The following is a 15,520-nucleotide window of genomic DNA, read 5'->3' as shown; positions in this document are numbered from 1 at the left end:
ATTTCTAGCAACTCCCACCCTAGGTTCTGTGTGCTTTGCAGTGCTTTGTTCTTTGGTCTCAACCAGTTACACACTACAGCCTCAGCCCAGAATGATCTGACACCTCTAGCCAGGAGCAAGCTATAGCCTGCAGGTATTTGGGTTAGTGCCATACAGCAAGCAGTGCCTGAGAGGAGGCCCTGGATGCTCTGAGATGATGAAATTTAAGTTTTTGCTCAAAAAAATTTAATTTTTGCTAGAAAATCCCAGAATGAGACTAGCTACAGCTCTCTGTGATTGGAGCTGAACAGGTAAATGTGAGATCTGATTTAGTCCCGGGCCAAGCCAAAACAAAAATCGTCTTGGAACCAAGGAGAGGGTTAATCTCAGCTGCTGAGAGCTGGGAGGGCAGAACAGTCCCCCTGCCTCTGGCAAGGAGGCTGCCCTGCTCTGCTCCTCCAGCACCCCTGAGGGGACAGAGCAAAGCAAGTGAAGGGATCCAGCTTTTCCACAGCTCCATATACTTACTCTGCAACCTGTTGCCATTTTCCTGTGTTCAGTGGCCAGAGGTTGCTGAGGCTCAGCGTGTTCCCATCAGTCTGTCACTTCTCTTCCACACTGGGCTGAAATTCCTGTGTGTTCCACATCAGCAGCAAGATGACAGACTTGAATCTGCTGTAATTTGTAGGTGAGCTGTTAACTTATATGTGGAATATGACATTTCCTGATGTTCTAGACTTCTTATCCTGACCAATCATTAGTGCAGCATGTTATGGATAATACGTTGCAGATGTGCCCACCTCCAGTAAATATCTTGTTCTGTGGAGCCCTGCAGGCAGCTCTTACGTGTTTGCTAAATCCCAGGCTTTCAGGGAGAGGTCTGTCTTGAAAATCTTCAAGCTTTATTTATCAGTAAGGAACTCTCTGAGCACCCCCAGTGTGTTCCACCACCTCTACAGCAGGGAAATACTCAGGAAAATTTCTGCCTGCAGAGGCCATGCTACTGTTATTACCCTGTGCATATGTTTATTTTGCCTCTCACACAGCCAGTTCATTTGATTTTTAGGAAAACACACATGTGCTTTGTCTTTGTCTCGTCTCTTTCCTTTTATCTGCTATGGGGTGGGGAGGCTGAGTGTGACAAAAAGGCCCAAAGAGACCAGACTGGGCTACCTGGGTGCCTTGCACTAAAACCAGCTTGCTAAAGATCTTGGATCTCGCTTTCCTTTCTTTTCATTTTTTCCCCAACCCCTGAGCTAAGGATTCTTGGCAATTTCCATCACATTTGTGTGGGATGCAGCACAAATGAAGCAACTTGGGAAATAGCTTCTATTTGCTGCAGCAAAAATCACCAGCTCAGTTTAGTTGAAAACAAACTGCACTTTTCCTGCTCCTGCAGTGGCCAAGCAGCATTGGGCTGTGATCTCTAGAAGCACAGAACAGACAGAGGATCTGGTGATAAGGAAGGATAAGCACCTGCTCCAAGAACTGAAACTCTTAATGGCTCTGCACTGTAGGTGGCTATGGGAAGTCAGGGTGCTGTGAACAGGATCATTCCAACCCTGAAGAGCTAGCAAATAACCAAGATGCACCAGTTCTGGCAGAGAAGAGAGAAGAATCCCTTCCTTTGTGTACCCCTGTGCCTGTGGGACAAAGCAGGGGACAAGTCATGCCATCAGCCCTTCCAGAGTGTTTGAGGAAACCCAGAACAATTAGTCCCTTTATGACCTGTGATCTGAGTTCAGCACTATCCTTGCAGCCTTACCAGTTTCAAACACCAGCTTTGGTTTTGGTTGCTCTCAACCAGTATTACCTGGAAGCAGATGGCAGCAGTTGTCTTCCAAAAGACAACTAAGCCCTGGACTGAGGGGGAATCCTGGAAGGGTGTCTAGACATCTCGTGCCTTTTTAACTCCCCAGCAATCACCCAGGTCTGAGGTAAATCTTGCTTTACTCCCCAGCATTCCTGCTCTGGAATCCTGCAGCAAACAGTCTGTAGCTGGCATCTCTCCATCCACAGGCCCTGGAGTGGTGACTGAACCCAAACTGCTGCGAGCCTTTCAAATGTTCATGTCATTTGCCGGTGGCCAAGAAAGCTCCGTGGTGTAGGAAGGTACTGACTGGCACACTGCAGCCCTGGGGGACTTCAGAGAGCTTGTAGCACCTGTCTCTGTGGCACAGTAGATCACACAGCTCCAACTCACTGCCTTCCCAGTCTCAGCAAATCCCCTCCCTTACAGGTGCTTGGGCAGAGGCTCTGTGGCTGAGCTTACATGGCATAGTTAGTGCACCAAAATGCAGAACAAAGCCCAGAGATGTGGATTTAAACCCTCATCTCTTCCCTTCTGAATACAGAGTTGTCATATTTATGTCAGCTCTCCGCAGTCCACTGAAGCTGTTCTGCCAAACTTCTGTAGTGACTCTGCAGCTTCTGGGGAAGCCAACCCCAGCTGGCAGATACAATAGGAAAAACATTCTGGAAAAGGTAAAAAAAATGGATTTTAAATAGTTATAACCCAAACCCAATAGTATATTGCTTTTCATGACTCAGTTCATCTCACCAGGTTCAGAGAGGTGGGGAAGGTGCTCATAATTTGTTAATCAGCCCCAACTGAAAGGAACAAAGCCCACACGGAAGCTCTGTGCACAGCCTTGGCAGACCTCACCACACCACCATCCCTCACATCTGAGCACAGCCAGGCAAGGACGCTCCATAGCCTCCCTTCCAGGGCTGATCACTTTGGTGACATCTTCACTGAAGAACAGTGTTTGAGGGCACAGAGTGACAGTGGTGTCACTCTGCAGACAAGATGTGCCACTACCTGCAATATTCACCAAGTGAGGGCAGCCCAAAGGGAGCAGCTGGCTGGGGATGTAGCAGAGAACACAGGAGAAACTGGGACACCTTCAGCCAGCCAGTCACAGCCCTGTAAACCACTTTCAACATCAAAGGCATCATTTGCCTCCCGCACTTTCAGACAGGGCAGTTCCAGGCACGGACCCACCCAGTTCAACCTTCACTGACTGTACCATGGGCAGCTTTCACCTGTGCTGCACAGGAAGCCTGTTTGGGCAGATTTAGACGTGACAGTAGAGAAGGAACAACTTTTCTTACCTGCCTGTTGATACAGAAAGTCCCCTTCTTGTCAGTGCCTACTGCAGTAAGGCCACATTGTTTCAGGCCCCTTACTGTGTATTTTATGATGAATTTCCTAAGTTGGAATGTCAACAGTGATTGAAACTGCACAAAAATTAGTCTTAAGCCATCCCTCTTTGAAAAGACACTTAGCTAAAGAACAGAGAAGTTGAGACAGTAAAAGAAAACCCAAATCTACTGGGCAGTTGTGGAAAAGAACATTCACATGAAAGTCAGGATCTCGGCTGTCTTGCTCCAGGAACTAGGACCACCACAACTGACACCAGGATAACTTTGAACACTATTTTTCCTCTCAGTTTATGAATACCATTTTCCTCTCTCAGTTTATGGCACTAAACACAAAGTGCAACAAGTGAACCTTATTTTTTTTAGTCATCTGCTAGTTCATCAGAGATAACACCCCCCTAGGCCACAAAGACAGTTTACTTGAAACAAAGTTACTTCTCTGTAAAGGGATTGCTACACAGGTACCATTTCCCCCCCAACTCTTCTTGCAGCTTTAACTTCATAGTTATCCTACTAGGCACAAATGGTCATTTCTTTCATACAAATCTAAAAAAATAGCTCAATTCCATAAAGGCCTGCCTACTCAAGACTGCAGCTTTACTCTAGAAGAAAATGAAGTTTAAGACCAGATAGTGAGGTTGATTGGTTTTGTTTTCATTGAACAGTTACTGAGCAAGAAAGTGAGACTGAGTAGTTTATTTGATGTTGTTGCAGACCATAATTGTATGGATTTGGATTATGTTGACCAAAAAATACAGTCTTCACGCTGTTTTACACCATGATCAGTATTGGCCATGCACATTCAACAAGAGCACCAGCTTAGTCATCTTTAAGCTGCTTGATCTTATGCTTATGGCGCTCGATTTCTTTCTGCAGACGCTCAATCTCTTTCTGGTGGTGGTGGATCTCTTCCTCGTGGTGTTTCCGTAAGGCAGAGAGCTGCTCCCGCTCCTTTTCCCTGCAAGAGAGAACGGTAGGAGGTGCGGCGGCGGGGAGAGGCCGGCCGGGCCGTGGCCCGGGCCCGCGGGGAGCGGCTGCAGGGGCCCGGAGCCCGCTCACCTGAAGTACCGCTCCTCCTCGGCCGCCTGCTTCTTCCCGAAGGCGCCGCCGGCCTCGCGGATGGAGCCGCCGCCGCCGCCGCCCTTCCCAGCGCCTTTACCCAGCTCGCCCAGCTGCGGGAGAGACGGCGGTGAGCGCGGAAGGACAGACGGACGGGCAGAAGGACAAAATGACGGACAAACGGACGGAGGGGCAAAGGGACGGACGGACGGGCGGTGGGACAAAGCGACTGACGGACGGAGGGGAGGACGCACAAAGGACGGACAGACGGAGGGGAGAAGGGGCACTGTCGGAACACCCACCTGGTCGGCGCCCGATCCCGAGCTCCAGCGCTGCTGCTGCGCCAGCAGAGCCCCGCGCAGGCCGCCCCGCGCCGCCAGCGCCGCCACGGCCGCCATAGCCGCCTGCCCTTGGAGCGCCGGACGGGCCGCCGGGCGGGCGCGCCCAGCCGCGCCTGCGCAGCCGCGGCCCCGCCCTCCTCCGCCCCCAGGGCCCGGCGGCGCCGGGGGCGGGGCTGTATCTGTGACGTCACAAGGCGGGGCAAACGGCCCCCGCGCGCCGTGAGGGGGCGTGGCCTGTCGCTGCGGCGCGCGGCGCGGTCACGTGTGGTGACGGCGCGGTCACGTGTCGGTGGCGATGGCGGCGGCGGCGGCGGGGCCCGGCGCGGGCGCGGCCGAGGACGCGTTCCTGACCTTCTACAACGAGGTACCGCCCGCCCCGGGATCCGCCCGCCCGCCCGCCCGCGGGACCTGCGCGCCCTGCGGAGCCGCGCCGGGGTCGGGGGCCGCCGGCGGGCGGGCCGGGCCGGGCCGGGCCGCTGTGGGGGTGGGCGAGCGGCGGGTGCCGCCGGGCTGGTGCTCGGTCCGGCCCTCCCGCAGCCCCGGTGCCGGCCGGGGCCGGGACCCGCGTTGGGCCCTCGGTGCGCCGGGCTGGGCCCGGCGGAGCCGTGCGCTCGCGGTGCCTGCGCGCGGGGCCCCGGCGCGCTCCCGCTCGGCCTGGCTGAGGGCAGACTGTCACCGGCAGCGCCGGGGCCCCGGCGCGCTCCGCTCGGCCCGGCTGAGGGCAGACTGTCACCGGCAGCGCCGGGGCCCCTCCGCGCTCCGCTCGGCCTGGCTGAGGGCAGACTGTCACCGGCAGGGCCGGGGCCCCTCCGCGCTCCGCTCGGCCCGGCTGAGGGCAGACTGTCACCGGCAGGGCCGGGGCCCCTCCGCCTGCCGGGCCGTGCTGTGGGCACGGCCTGAACGTGCTCCCTGCGGCCGTGCCAGTTCGCTGGATGCACGTTTGTTTAAATAAAGGTGAACGTTACATAGAAATGCATGGTTTGGTTCGGTATAGTGCTGTGGAGGGTAACAACTGAACTAAAGAACCTGGGGTTATTAAAAGTGGGTTTGTGTGTTTGCATCCGTGTCACTTAACGTGTTTAAAGGGCTGCTCTGCCAGCAACGGGTTAAAAGCAATAACGCCGTGGTTTCCAAGGATCACAGAACTGCTGGAGATGCATGGGGAGGAGGGAAGGCACGGCTGTGGAGAAGGCCATAGAAGGAACAAACAGAACTGTTCTGCAGTATGTTTTATAGATAAAATGTGATGTTGAAAATACTGTTGGGCTGTAGGAAAGGCTAAAAAATATGCACTGCTAGTGCCTGAGAAAACAACTACAGGGTTGGGGTAAGCAAGGGGCATTATGAATTGTAGCACAGGACAAGGATGACTGTATGCCAACAGCATGGAACAAACAGATGAGGGTGTTGTGATGGTCAGTTGATACAGATCTCTCTGTTCTTCAGGTAAAGCAAATTGAAAAACGAGATTCTGTTTTAACATCAAAAAACCAAATTGACCGACTGACCCGACCTGGATCTTCATATTTCAACTTGAACCCTTTTGAGGTTAGTTTGAACATTCTGGATTGATGTATGAGCTTTCTGATTCCTGAGTATTTATTCCATTAAGAGACAACACAAGGAAAGAAGAAATCTCTCTGGGTACAGATTACTGTGCAGAGGACAGCAGGGTGGTGTATATGTGCTCACTGTCTTTTCTCAGTGTTTGATGGCAGGACAAGCTGTCTGTTGTCACATTTCCCTCATACAGCAGCACTGGGAGATTTGGCTGGGTGCTTTCTGAACAGGAAGGTAGCAGCTGGAGCTGGCAGCTTGGCAGGTTCTGCTCGTAGCTCTCTTAATTCAGCATTTGTAGTTGTGTGTTTCATTTTGGGTGTTCATCCCACTGAACTTGTGTAGAGTAAGGAAAGGTCTCTCAGTGGTCACACCAGTGGGTATTCTCTGAGGAACCAGGGGATAATGGATAATCCCCTTGCACTTTATAGGGTTTGATTCCATTTGCAGTCAGTTATAAAGTCCTAATAAGTAGGAAAGCCTGAGGAAGGCAGAAATAACCAATATTGTATTCATCTGGAGTTGGCTTTCCCTGGGCGTTTTCCTTCCTGGTGTCATCTTTGCTGCCTTTTTCAAGCCTCGGGTGCTTTTTGTGGTTCAGGGCTGGTCAGCCAAATGAGTCAGCAGATTCACTTTGACAATGATCAGTTTTGTATAGGTCTTAATACTTAAAGAGTAAATTAAGAAAGTTGTTTCAGAGTAGACTGTAGCTTTCCTGTGGGAGAGTGGTTTTTATTTACAGATTCTTAGAGTCAGACCAGAATCTGCTCACTTGTTGCTTAAATCTTATGTTCAGTAAATTAATTCATAAAAGAGTTCCTAAACTCTGCCACATCTGTAAAGATCAATAAATAAGTGATGTCACTCATGGAAACCAAACAGTAAAACTCTATTGTCTTCTTTCAAAATGATAAAATTAATAAATTCTTATGAAGTAGTATGTTTCCTGTCCAGAATTCGGAGTGGCCTGACATTGTCCCTAAACCACCACATGCTTTTGTTTCTGTCAGACTGAGCATTGCTGCAGGACTGGCTGAAGGTTCAGACCCATTTATGGATTGTAGCTGTCTACACAAGACTTGAACATAGAAAAGACACGAGCCAGAGGAATCTGGCACTGCTAAAAGTAGTGTCACAAATGTCAAAAAGATTGTGAAATGTTTCTGTTTTACTGGGTGAACATTCATGTCATTGTGGGGCGAGCTTTCTGGTGTGTGTCTGTGAACCAAGTGGTACAGACTCATGGAATGTGCTGGGTTGAAAGGCACCCATCAGGATCGTTGGGTCCAACCCCTGTCCCTGCCCCAACAGCCCCACCCTGGGCATCCCTGGGAGTGTTGTTCAAACACTCCTGGAGCTCTGGCAGCCTCGGGGCCGTGCCCATTCCCTGGGGAGCCTGGGCAGTGCCAGCACCCTCTGGGGGAAGAGCCTTGCCCTGAGCTCCCAACTTAAACCTCCCCTGAGTCGGTTTCATGCAGTTTCCTCATGTCCTGTCCCTGGCCATGAGAGTGAAGAGCTCAGTGCCTGCCCCTGAGCTGCCCCTTGGAAGGATGTTTGAGTGTAATGAGTTCACAGCCTCCTCTTCCTCAGGCTGAGCAAACCAAGTGACTTCTGCCACTCTTCATGAGAGTGTTAGGGCTTGCTGGCAGGAACCTGAAACGTGGAGAGCAGCATCAAACTTGCTCTGCTTTCATGGTCTCTTTTAGGTGCTGCAGATGGATCCTGAAGCCACAGATGAAGAGATAAAGAAAAGATTCCGACAGGTACTCAGCTTTTGCACTCAAAGTTCATGGAGGGGAAATAGAAGTGCTGTAGAGACACTGTGCAGCTGGGTGTGGGCACAAGGAAAATGGTAGTAAAGCTGTGTGTGGGTAGAGGGGTGTCTATTTTTGGCAGAAATGCACAGAACAATGCTTGTATCAACAAGAGCAGAGTGCAGCAGTGTCCCTGGTCCAAGGGAGAGGCTGATGATAGGTCCATGATGGTGATAGTCCTTGGTAGGCTGCTTTGCCTGTGCCGTGTGTGATGGGGCTATTGCCAGCTAATAGAGCCATGTATTACCAGCCTCTTGAGCTTGAGTTCAAAAGGGAGATCAAAAGGTATTTTTCTCAAATATATGGACTTGGATCCAGATTTTCTCTGAGGTTTCTTTAAGAATTTCCATGGTCATTTTTAGTGGCTTGGTTACCTGGGAAAGAGGCAGCCCTGCTTACTGGCAGGTCTGCAACACAGGAATACCCCAGCCTGCCTCTGCTGACAGACCTGCAGCAAGTTTTCAGCTTAATCAGTGCATACAGCAAAGAAACAGTGTTTGGAGAGCTGCAGCCTCCACCTGAATTGATGGTGTGAGTGTCTTCAGACAGGAAGATGCTGGGGGGCAGAGGAACAGGATATGGGCTCCTCCTGTGTGTGGGAAGTGAGAGGGATGACTTTTTGGTCTGTTGTTGGCTTCTCACTTCTGCAAGACAATAAAGTAAGATGTTCTCAGCTTTGGGCTGGTAAAACACTCCAGGGAGATGTTTTGAGTTCAGGGTAATGAAATGAAAAATGTGCATGGAATTGTGCATTGAAGAAATCAAACGCCCAAGTGCAGAACATGGAACAGTCAACAAAGGGGAAAAAAGACACTGGCTGAAGTAAATCTGTTCAGATCTGAAGGCAAACCTTTTCCTGGGAGCTACAACTGGCAGCTGTACAGTTCCAAAAGTAGTTATTTTATATTCTTCAACACTAAAGCAGTTTCAGTTGCTGCTCTGTACAGCAATGGCAAAAATAAAAGGTCTATATAAAAAAAAAAATTAAAAGAGGCTATATGGAAAATTTTAAATAACTTTCTGAAAGAGGAATGTGGAGGATGTGGTTTCCAGCCCAGTTAAAGTTCCCCTCAGGATGGTAGTGATCTGTCTCCTGTCTCTGCCAGGTAGAGCACAGGCAGGAGTTTTCTTAACTTTCAGTAAAGCAGCCTAAGGAAAAATGACCACTCTTAAATAGTTTGGTATTAGCACAGCCTTGGGCATGCTGGAGAATGTTTTGAGAGGCTTTGGTTGAGGATAATATTTTTATGTTTGTTTGTTGTCAAGACCAAGGATACAAATCTTTGATGACCAAGGGGTTCATATCAGCTGAGGGGTGTTAAATTGTTCCTCTCATCACAAGCTGCAGCATTTCTTGGACAGCCTGTTTGTTACAAGGATTGTTTGTTCTATCAGCTCGTACTGGCACACACTTGTGCATGTTGTCAGCTGGTTTGTCCATGTACAAATGAATGTGACCTCTTCGGATTCTTTCTGTCTATTTCCCTTCTCTCAAAAAATCTTTGTAATACTCTTCATCTTTTACCATGCTCTTGATAGCAAGATCCTTTTTCTTGCAGCTGTCAATATTGGTGCACCCAGACAAAAACCAAGATGATGCAGATAGAGCCCAGAAGGCATTTGAAGGTAATAATACTCTTTCTCTGCCTGCTCTGGGTTAGTAGTGTCAGCTTTTCTGGTGTGGTTTAAAAATTCATTGGGGTGGAGGGGACAGAAGGGTTGCTGCAGAGGTGCTTTAGCTGGGGCAGAAGCAGCCGTGGTGGCAGCAGCTGTGTGAGGTGGTGGCATTTCAGCAGGTGGCACTAGGTGGCAACAATGCCATTGTCATGTCACGACAGGGACAGACATCTTCATGGGGTTTTGGGATTGTTCAAGAGAAACTGTTTAATCTGTGAATTAGATTTTATTCAAAGATCATAGGACAGAAGTAGAGGGATGGTTTTAGGTGTGTGCTGTGCAGGCAGGAAATCACAGTAAGGTGTTCATGCCCATAACTACAGCTGGTAGGAATGATGCTTTCAGCTGCTTCCTCCAGAAGGTATCAGACAGTTCCTGCCATTACTGTACCCCAAAACTCATTCAAGTAATCATGTTACCACTTTCCTAGATGTATTTAAAAACAAAACAAAAAAAAAACCCAACTAAAACAGACTGCAAAACAAATGACTTCCACAAATTCTAGAAGCAGATTAGTAATGCCAACAAGTGGCAGTCTCGTGATGCCTTGTGAACATGACTCCTGGTGCTATTAATATTGATGCTTTTTGTTTAGCCGTAGATAAAGCTTACAAGCTGCTGCTAGATCAGGAGCAAAAGAAGAGAGCCTTGGATGTGATACAGGCAGGAAAAGAATATGTGGAACACACTGTGAGTATTCTGTGGGAACATCCAGAGTTGGGGGTGAGTGGTAATCAATCATTCATATTTTGCTTTCTGGTACAGTTGCTTCATGTTTAGGTCACTAAGCTGAGCAAACCTCGTAATGGCACTGTGCAGGTGGGCTCCAAGCTCTTCACAGCAGAACCAGCCTGCTGTGTCCAGGACTGCTGTTGAGCTCAGTGCAAGATAATTCAGTGAAATTCAGTACTTGAAATAATCAGGTCAGACCTTGTGATCTGACCTAAATATTTTTTTCCAAGTCTGTGAATGAATGATGCAGTTCAGATATGTGTAGGTGGAAGAGAATAGGTGGTGACAGAGGGAGGCTGGGAAGTTTGGGGGATATTGACCTATAAGATAAGAAAAGGAGCTTGGATTGCATTGGCCAAGAAGAGTGATGTGGGTGGATTAAAACACAGAAAGCTTCAGGAAGCAGATGATATGGGAGACAGGAACACTTGATGTTCTGTTTGTTGTTAGTCACTTGAATATCATGAAGCAAAATAATCTTCCTGCTGTTTTGGATGGGATATATTGAATAAAAATATATTCAAGATATATATATATATATATATAATATATATATATATATATATATATATATATATATATATATATATAAGAAGCCATAAGGGATTATGTTGGAGGAATAGTATCCAATGCAGTAATTTTACTACAGTTCCTGTGATTGTAATCTTGTAGTGTTTGGGCCTAGGAGGGTTTGGTGTAAAACAAAACATCAATCAAGAACAGAGTATTTTCTGCACATTGAAATAGGAATGCAGAACCACTTGGATAAAATTATGTAACCTCTACAGAATTTTTAAGGCTCTTATTTTTGTTCTTAATCTTTAGGTGAAAGAAAAAAAGAAGCAGCTGAAGAAGGATGGAAAACCTCCCACTGTAGAGGAGGATGATCCTGAAGTTGTAAGTCATACTATGTTCAGAGAAGTTGGAGAGTATAAAATATGTTTTGAGGAATTAAGATTGAAAGCCAGTGCAGAAGTATTTATTAGAAATGCTAATGTTGTAAACCCTTACATTTACAGAAGAACAAATTCTGCTTAGGCACTGTAGAGAATCATGTGTCAGGTGATACCTGTGTATTGTGGAAAATAGCTTCACTTGTAAAGAGCAAATATATGGTGAGATTATATAGATCAAAGTACCCTGATCTTTTCTCAAAGCCAGTCTTCATTGCTTGTGCATCATTCACTCTTTTTTGAATTTCCTGTTGTCTTCTGACTGCTGGAATCATTCCTGCTGCTGGCAGAGGCACATGAAGCACTCACTGCAGTGTGGCTAAATTGAGCTTGTGACTTTTAAATGAGAGCAGTTTCATCTGTTTCATTCAGGTAGCACTGAGGGACAGATGTGCTGGTCTGCAAGAAACCACTTGTACTAAAAAGGGCATAGCATAACTTAGTTCTTCTTACCTAGGTTCTAGTCTGGAGAAGTCCAGCCTTATGAGAGGCTGTAACCATGCTAGGTGCTTGCCAAACACTGGCTTCATTAGTCTCATCGCTCTTTTTTTTCCTGGAAAGTGATTTCTTCCTGTTGGTATCACCACAGTAACCTCATAACCATCCTATTTTTCATTTTTCAGAAGGCTGTTGCTCTTCTTTAGTAATGAAGATTGGTTTAAGCATACTGATTTCCTACTGGGAAGCCAATGCTAGATTTTTACCACACATCAAGAAGATCTGCTGGAAAATTACTCTCTAAAACAGTGACCATTTTGTCTTTTTTGTCAAATGTAACAATGCAAGACTTAACCCAAAAATAAGAGAATTTGAAGTGAACAGTTCTGTTTAGGCACAGCTTCATGAATACAAATTAAAATGAGACTAATATGAGGTTAATATGCAGTTGTTTCCTGGTGCCAAGACCAGAATTTAATCAGCAGTGCTTTATACCTTTCTGTGTGCTGCTGCTACTGTCAGGGCAGGATAGGAGGTATTAGCTTCATACATTTGTATGTAAAACAGACTGGAACTGTGTTCACAGGCATTATTTTAACACTGGATTTGTATTTTACAGTTCAAACAAGCTGTATACAAACAGACAATGAAGCTCTTTGCTGAACTGGAAATTAAGAGGAAAGAAAGAGAAGCGAAAGAAATGCATGAAAGGTATAAATGACATTCCACTTGTGCAATTCAGGCTCTTCTTCCACCTCATGCTTCCTCAGAGAAATTATGGGATCAGAGAGTCTTAGAAAAGTCTAAATTGGAATGAACCTCTGGAGATCATCTGGTCTGACCACCTGCTGAAAGCAGGACCTTAACAAGGATCCTGTCAAGCTGATTGCCAATCATGTGGATTCTGCCACGTCTCTGGGCAGCCTGTGGGTTTGTAGAGCCCTATGCTTGAGAAAAGCACCCGGGAACTTTGCCCTCCTGTGCTGAAGATGTCAATATATTTTATATGGTTGTGTTATCTTATGTGTACACGTGGAGGCCAGCCACAACAGCGAAATGGTGACACAATTCTGCATGCTATTAGCTTGCAGAGGATTGATTTTTAATTTTATTTAAATGCCAGCAATACCCTGTGGCATGTGTGATCCTGAACTATTTTAGGTGATTTGATCACATGCTCACTGTGAGTACACTCCTGCAGCAGGGCCCTGTGCTGGTCAGTGAGGTGGGAGATGGCTGCAGGATGTTGCTTTTGATTACAGGTGGAAAGTAGGGGGCTAAAAATTGAATTTGTACTTTGCTTGCTGAAGTGGTTATTAACTTCTCAGAACGTGTACCCTCAACAGTTTTAGAGCCTTACCACTAGAGTGATGCCCACCTTCTTGGATGAAGAAGTCCAGCTTGTTTTGCTGAGCAAGAGAAGCCAACTCCTGAATTGTATGCTTGCTGTCAGTGGGGCCAAACCATCTTCTCTGCTCGCTGCTCTTCCAAATTTGAAACCAAATTGTATTTGCTGGGCTATCTTAGGTGTGCATATTTATCTCTTCTGTAATCTGCCAAATAATTAGAAGAGCTTTCCAAGATTATTTGAAAGTATTAACCTTGCTTTCTAAAGTGGATGCTCGTGGTTCATAACTTTTGTGGCTTTCCTTCTAGGAAGAGACAGAGGGAAGAGGAAATTGAAGCACAAGAGAAAGCCAAACGAGAACGAGAATGGCAGAAGAACTTTGAGGTATTCAGCACTTGAACTTACAGAATAGGCCTCAGCAGTTCTTGTCCATGTTGCAGGGGATGCTCCTAGAGAGATGAGAGACCTTTTGTATGCAAGTCTGTAAGATGATTTCATAGACCTGCACCAGCCTGGGGTTTGTTCATGTGTGTGGAGAAGAGCCCATCAATAGGGCTTTGGTATCACCTGTGCAGAAACAGGTCTGGTAAATTGAGGTATACTATTTTTTTCATCTCTGTCAGCAGTTCTTATCTTTAGTTGTAAAATAGAATTGCTGCTTAGCCCAGGTCACTGGTGACCATTAAAACCTAATCTGGAAAGTGTTTGTGTGGACTGTTGTGGTACTTTCCCGTCTGGTTGCCCCAGCATCCAGATCCCTGCTAGTGCTGGGCCCTCTCCCATCCTGCCATGGGAAGGGGGGCAGAGAAGCAGACAGCTGCTGTAGCCAGAGCCCATCTGCAGCTCTGGTATTGCAGAGATGGGCCTGGAGTGGATGGATCACATGCTGTGAAGTGGATCATTCCTGGTCTTCTGTCCTGCTGTGAAATCTTCAGCCTCTAGACATCATAGGTTGGCTTTGTGGAGAGATTTGAGGGTTTAGGGTATTTTTTTTGTGGGTTTTGTTTTTTGATTTGGTTTCTGTTTTGATTTTTTTCTCCTCGGGAAAGGTTTCTGCTGCTCAGCAGGTAGGGCAGGGAGAGAAGTGCCCCAGAGGCCTTTCTTTCTCATTGTGTCAATGTGATGAGACTTTGAGCAAGAAGCACGAGAGAAGGCAGCAGTACATATCCCTTCTCTGTTCTTCCTATAGCACCAGGAGAGGGAGGAGTTGAGGCACAGAAAGGACATGCCACGTTCTGGGCTGACAGATTTGGAACATCCATTTGAGAGGTTTCTTGTTTCCTTTGAGGATTCTGTAGAGAGTAAGGACTACCCAGCCCAGTCTGGTGGTTTCTGAAACAAGAATCCAGCACAGTGCCTATACTGATGTGTGTAAGCTCACTTGTAGTTCCAGTGCACTGTGCTGCTCTGGCTCTTCCCAGTGTCTTTGTGTCCTGCCTGTCAGGGCCTGCATGCTGGATAAAGGGAAAGTGCCACTGATCTCCCGAAACTGCTATGTACCTCCTGTGCTTTGGCTTCTGCACTTGTTAACTCACCTGTTCCTCCCTGTTGTTCCCAGGAAAGTCGGGATGGTCGTGTTGACAGTTGGAGAAATTTCCAGGCAAATACAAAGGGGAAGAAAGAAAAGAAAAACAGGACCTTCCTGAGACCTCCCAAAGTAAAAATGGAGCAGCGTGAATGATCCTGGAAGCACTGCCCAAGTGCAGCTCCTCAGTCCCTTCTCTGCTTTTAAGGACTCATTGGCACCTAGAGTAAGATTTGCTTTTTAGTAGACTGTTTGTTTCCAGTACAATTAATTATCGGTCGAAGTATTTTTTGTACTCTGTCTGTTTGAAATAGGGCCAGAGAATGACCCCGGCCAGGGCCCCGCTACACGTAGAACTCTTGGCTTAGGAGAGTCCCTGCCATCCCTGCTGTCCCGTGTGTCTGCTGCCCTGTAACTCGGTGTTTTGTACTTCACACAGACTGTGCTGTTTCACCACTTCTGTTTCTAGTTTGAGAGCTGAACAAAATATTGGAGATGCATCCAAACCCTTCCAGGCACCATCTTTCTCAGCAAGTTCAGCTTGGGAAAGATCTGGACTGACTCTGGGAATATGCTTCCAGCACTGTGCAGTGCAGCTGGCCTGCAGTTAAGTCCTGCAGCTCCTCACTGCATTGAGTGGTGCTTGGAAGGAACCTGCCCCCAAAATCTGATTTCCAGACTAAAATCCCAGCTCTCAGGCTTAGACTTCTGTTAATCTCAGACCAGCTGGTCACTTCCTGTAAAGGAAAATAACTTCTCTTGATTAATAGTTAAGCTGCAATGGTCTGTATGTAAAATAAATTTTTACCCAAATTACCGTTTTTTCCTTGGAATTATTAAAAAATGCAATAGCAAGAGTGTGAGTGGAGTGCTGTCAGTGCTGAGATGCTGCTGCTCTTCAGCATGAACCTGTGCTCCAGGCTCAGACTGTGGTG

The 15,520-nt window shown here is 47.3% G+C and overlaps 2 protein-coding genes across 2 annotated transcripts; one reads left to right on the top strand and one right to left on the bottom strand.

Annotated features, from left to right (window-relative positions):
- Positions 1-3,821: 3,821 nt before the first annotated feature.
- Positions 3,822-4,661, bottom strand: ATP5IF1 (ATP synthase inhibitory factor subunit 1). The gene is made up of 3 exons (XM_038160990.1): positions 4,503-4,661; positions 4,201-4,313; positions 3,822-4,099 (listed from the first exon to the last, which is right to left on the bottom strand). The coding sequence occupies exons 1-3, from the start codon at positions 4,596-4,598 to the stop codon at positions 3,961-3,963; spliced, it is 348 nt and encodes a 115-aa protein (XP_038016918.1). The 5' UTR covers positions 4,599-4,661; the 3' UTR covers positions 3,822-3,960.
- A 93-nt stretch (positions 4,662-4,754) lies between these two features.
- DNAJC8 (DnaJ heat shock protein family (Hsp40) member C8) lies at positions 4,755-15,402 on the top strand. Its single transcript, XM_038160988.1, has 9 exons — positions 4,755-4,905; positions 5,988-6,089; positions 7,805-7,861; positions 9,472-9,538; positions 10,185-10,279; positions 11,147-11,218; positions 12,332-12,423; positions 13,369-13,444; positions 14,619-15,402. The coding sequence occupies exons 1-9, from the start codon at positions 4,837-4,839 to the stop codon at positions 14,739-14,741; spliced, it is 753 nt and encodes a 250-aa protein (XP_038016916.1). The 5' UTR covers positions 4,755-4,836; the 3' UTR covers positions 14,742-15,402.
- The last annotated feature ends 118 nt before the right edge of the window (positions 15,403-15,520 follow it).

Source organism: Motacilla alba, chromosome 23 (assembly GCF_015832195.1).
Source record: "Motacilla alba alba isolate MOTALB_02 chromosome 23, Motacilla_alba_V1.0_pri, whole genome shotgun sequence".
Taxonomy (NCBI): domain Eukaryota; kingdom Metazoa; phylum Chordata; class Aves; order Passeriformes; family Motacillidae; genus Motacilla; species Motacilla alba.
Note: the sequence above shows the minus strand (reverse complement) of the source record. Positions and strands in the feature narration are given on the sequence as shown.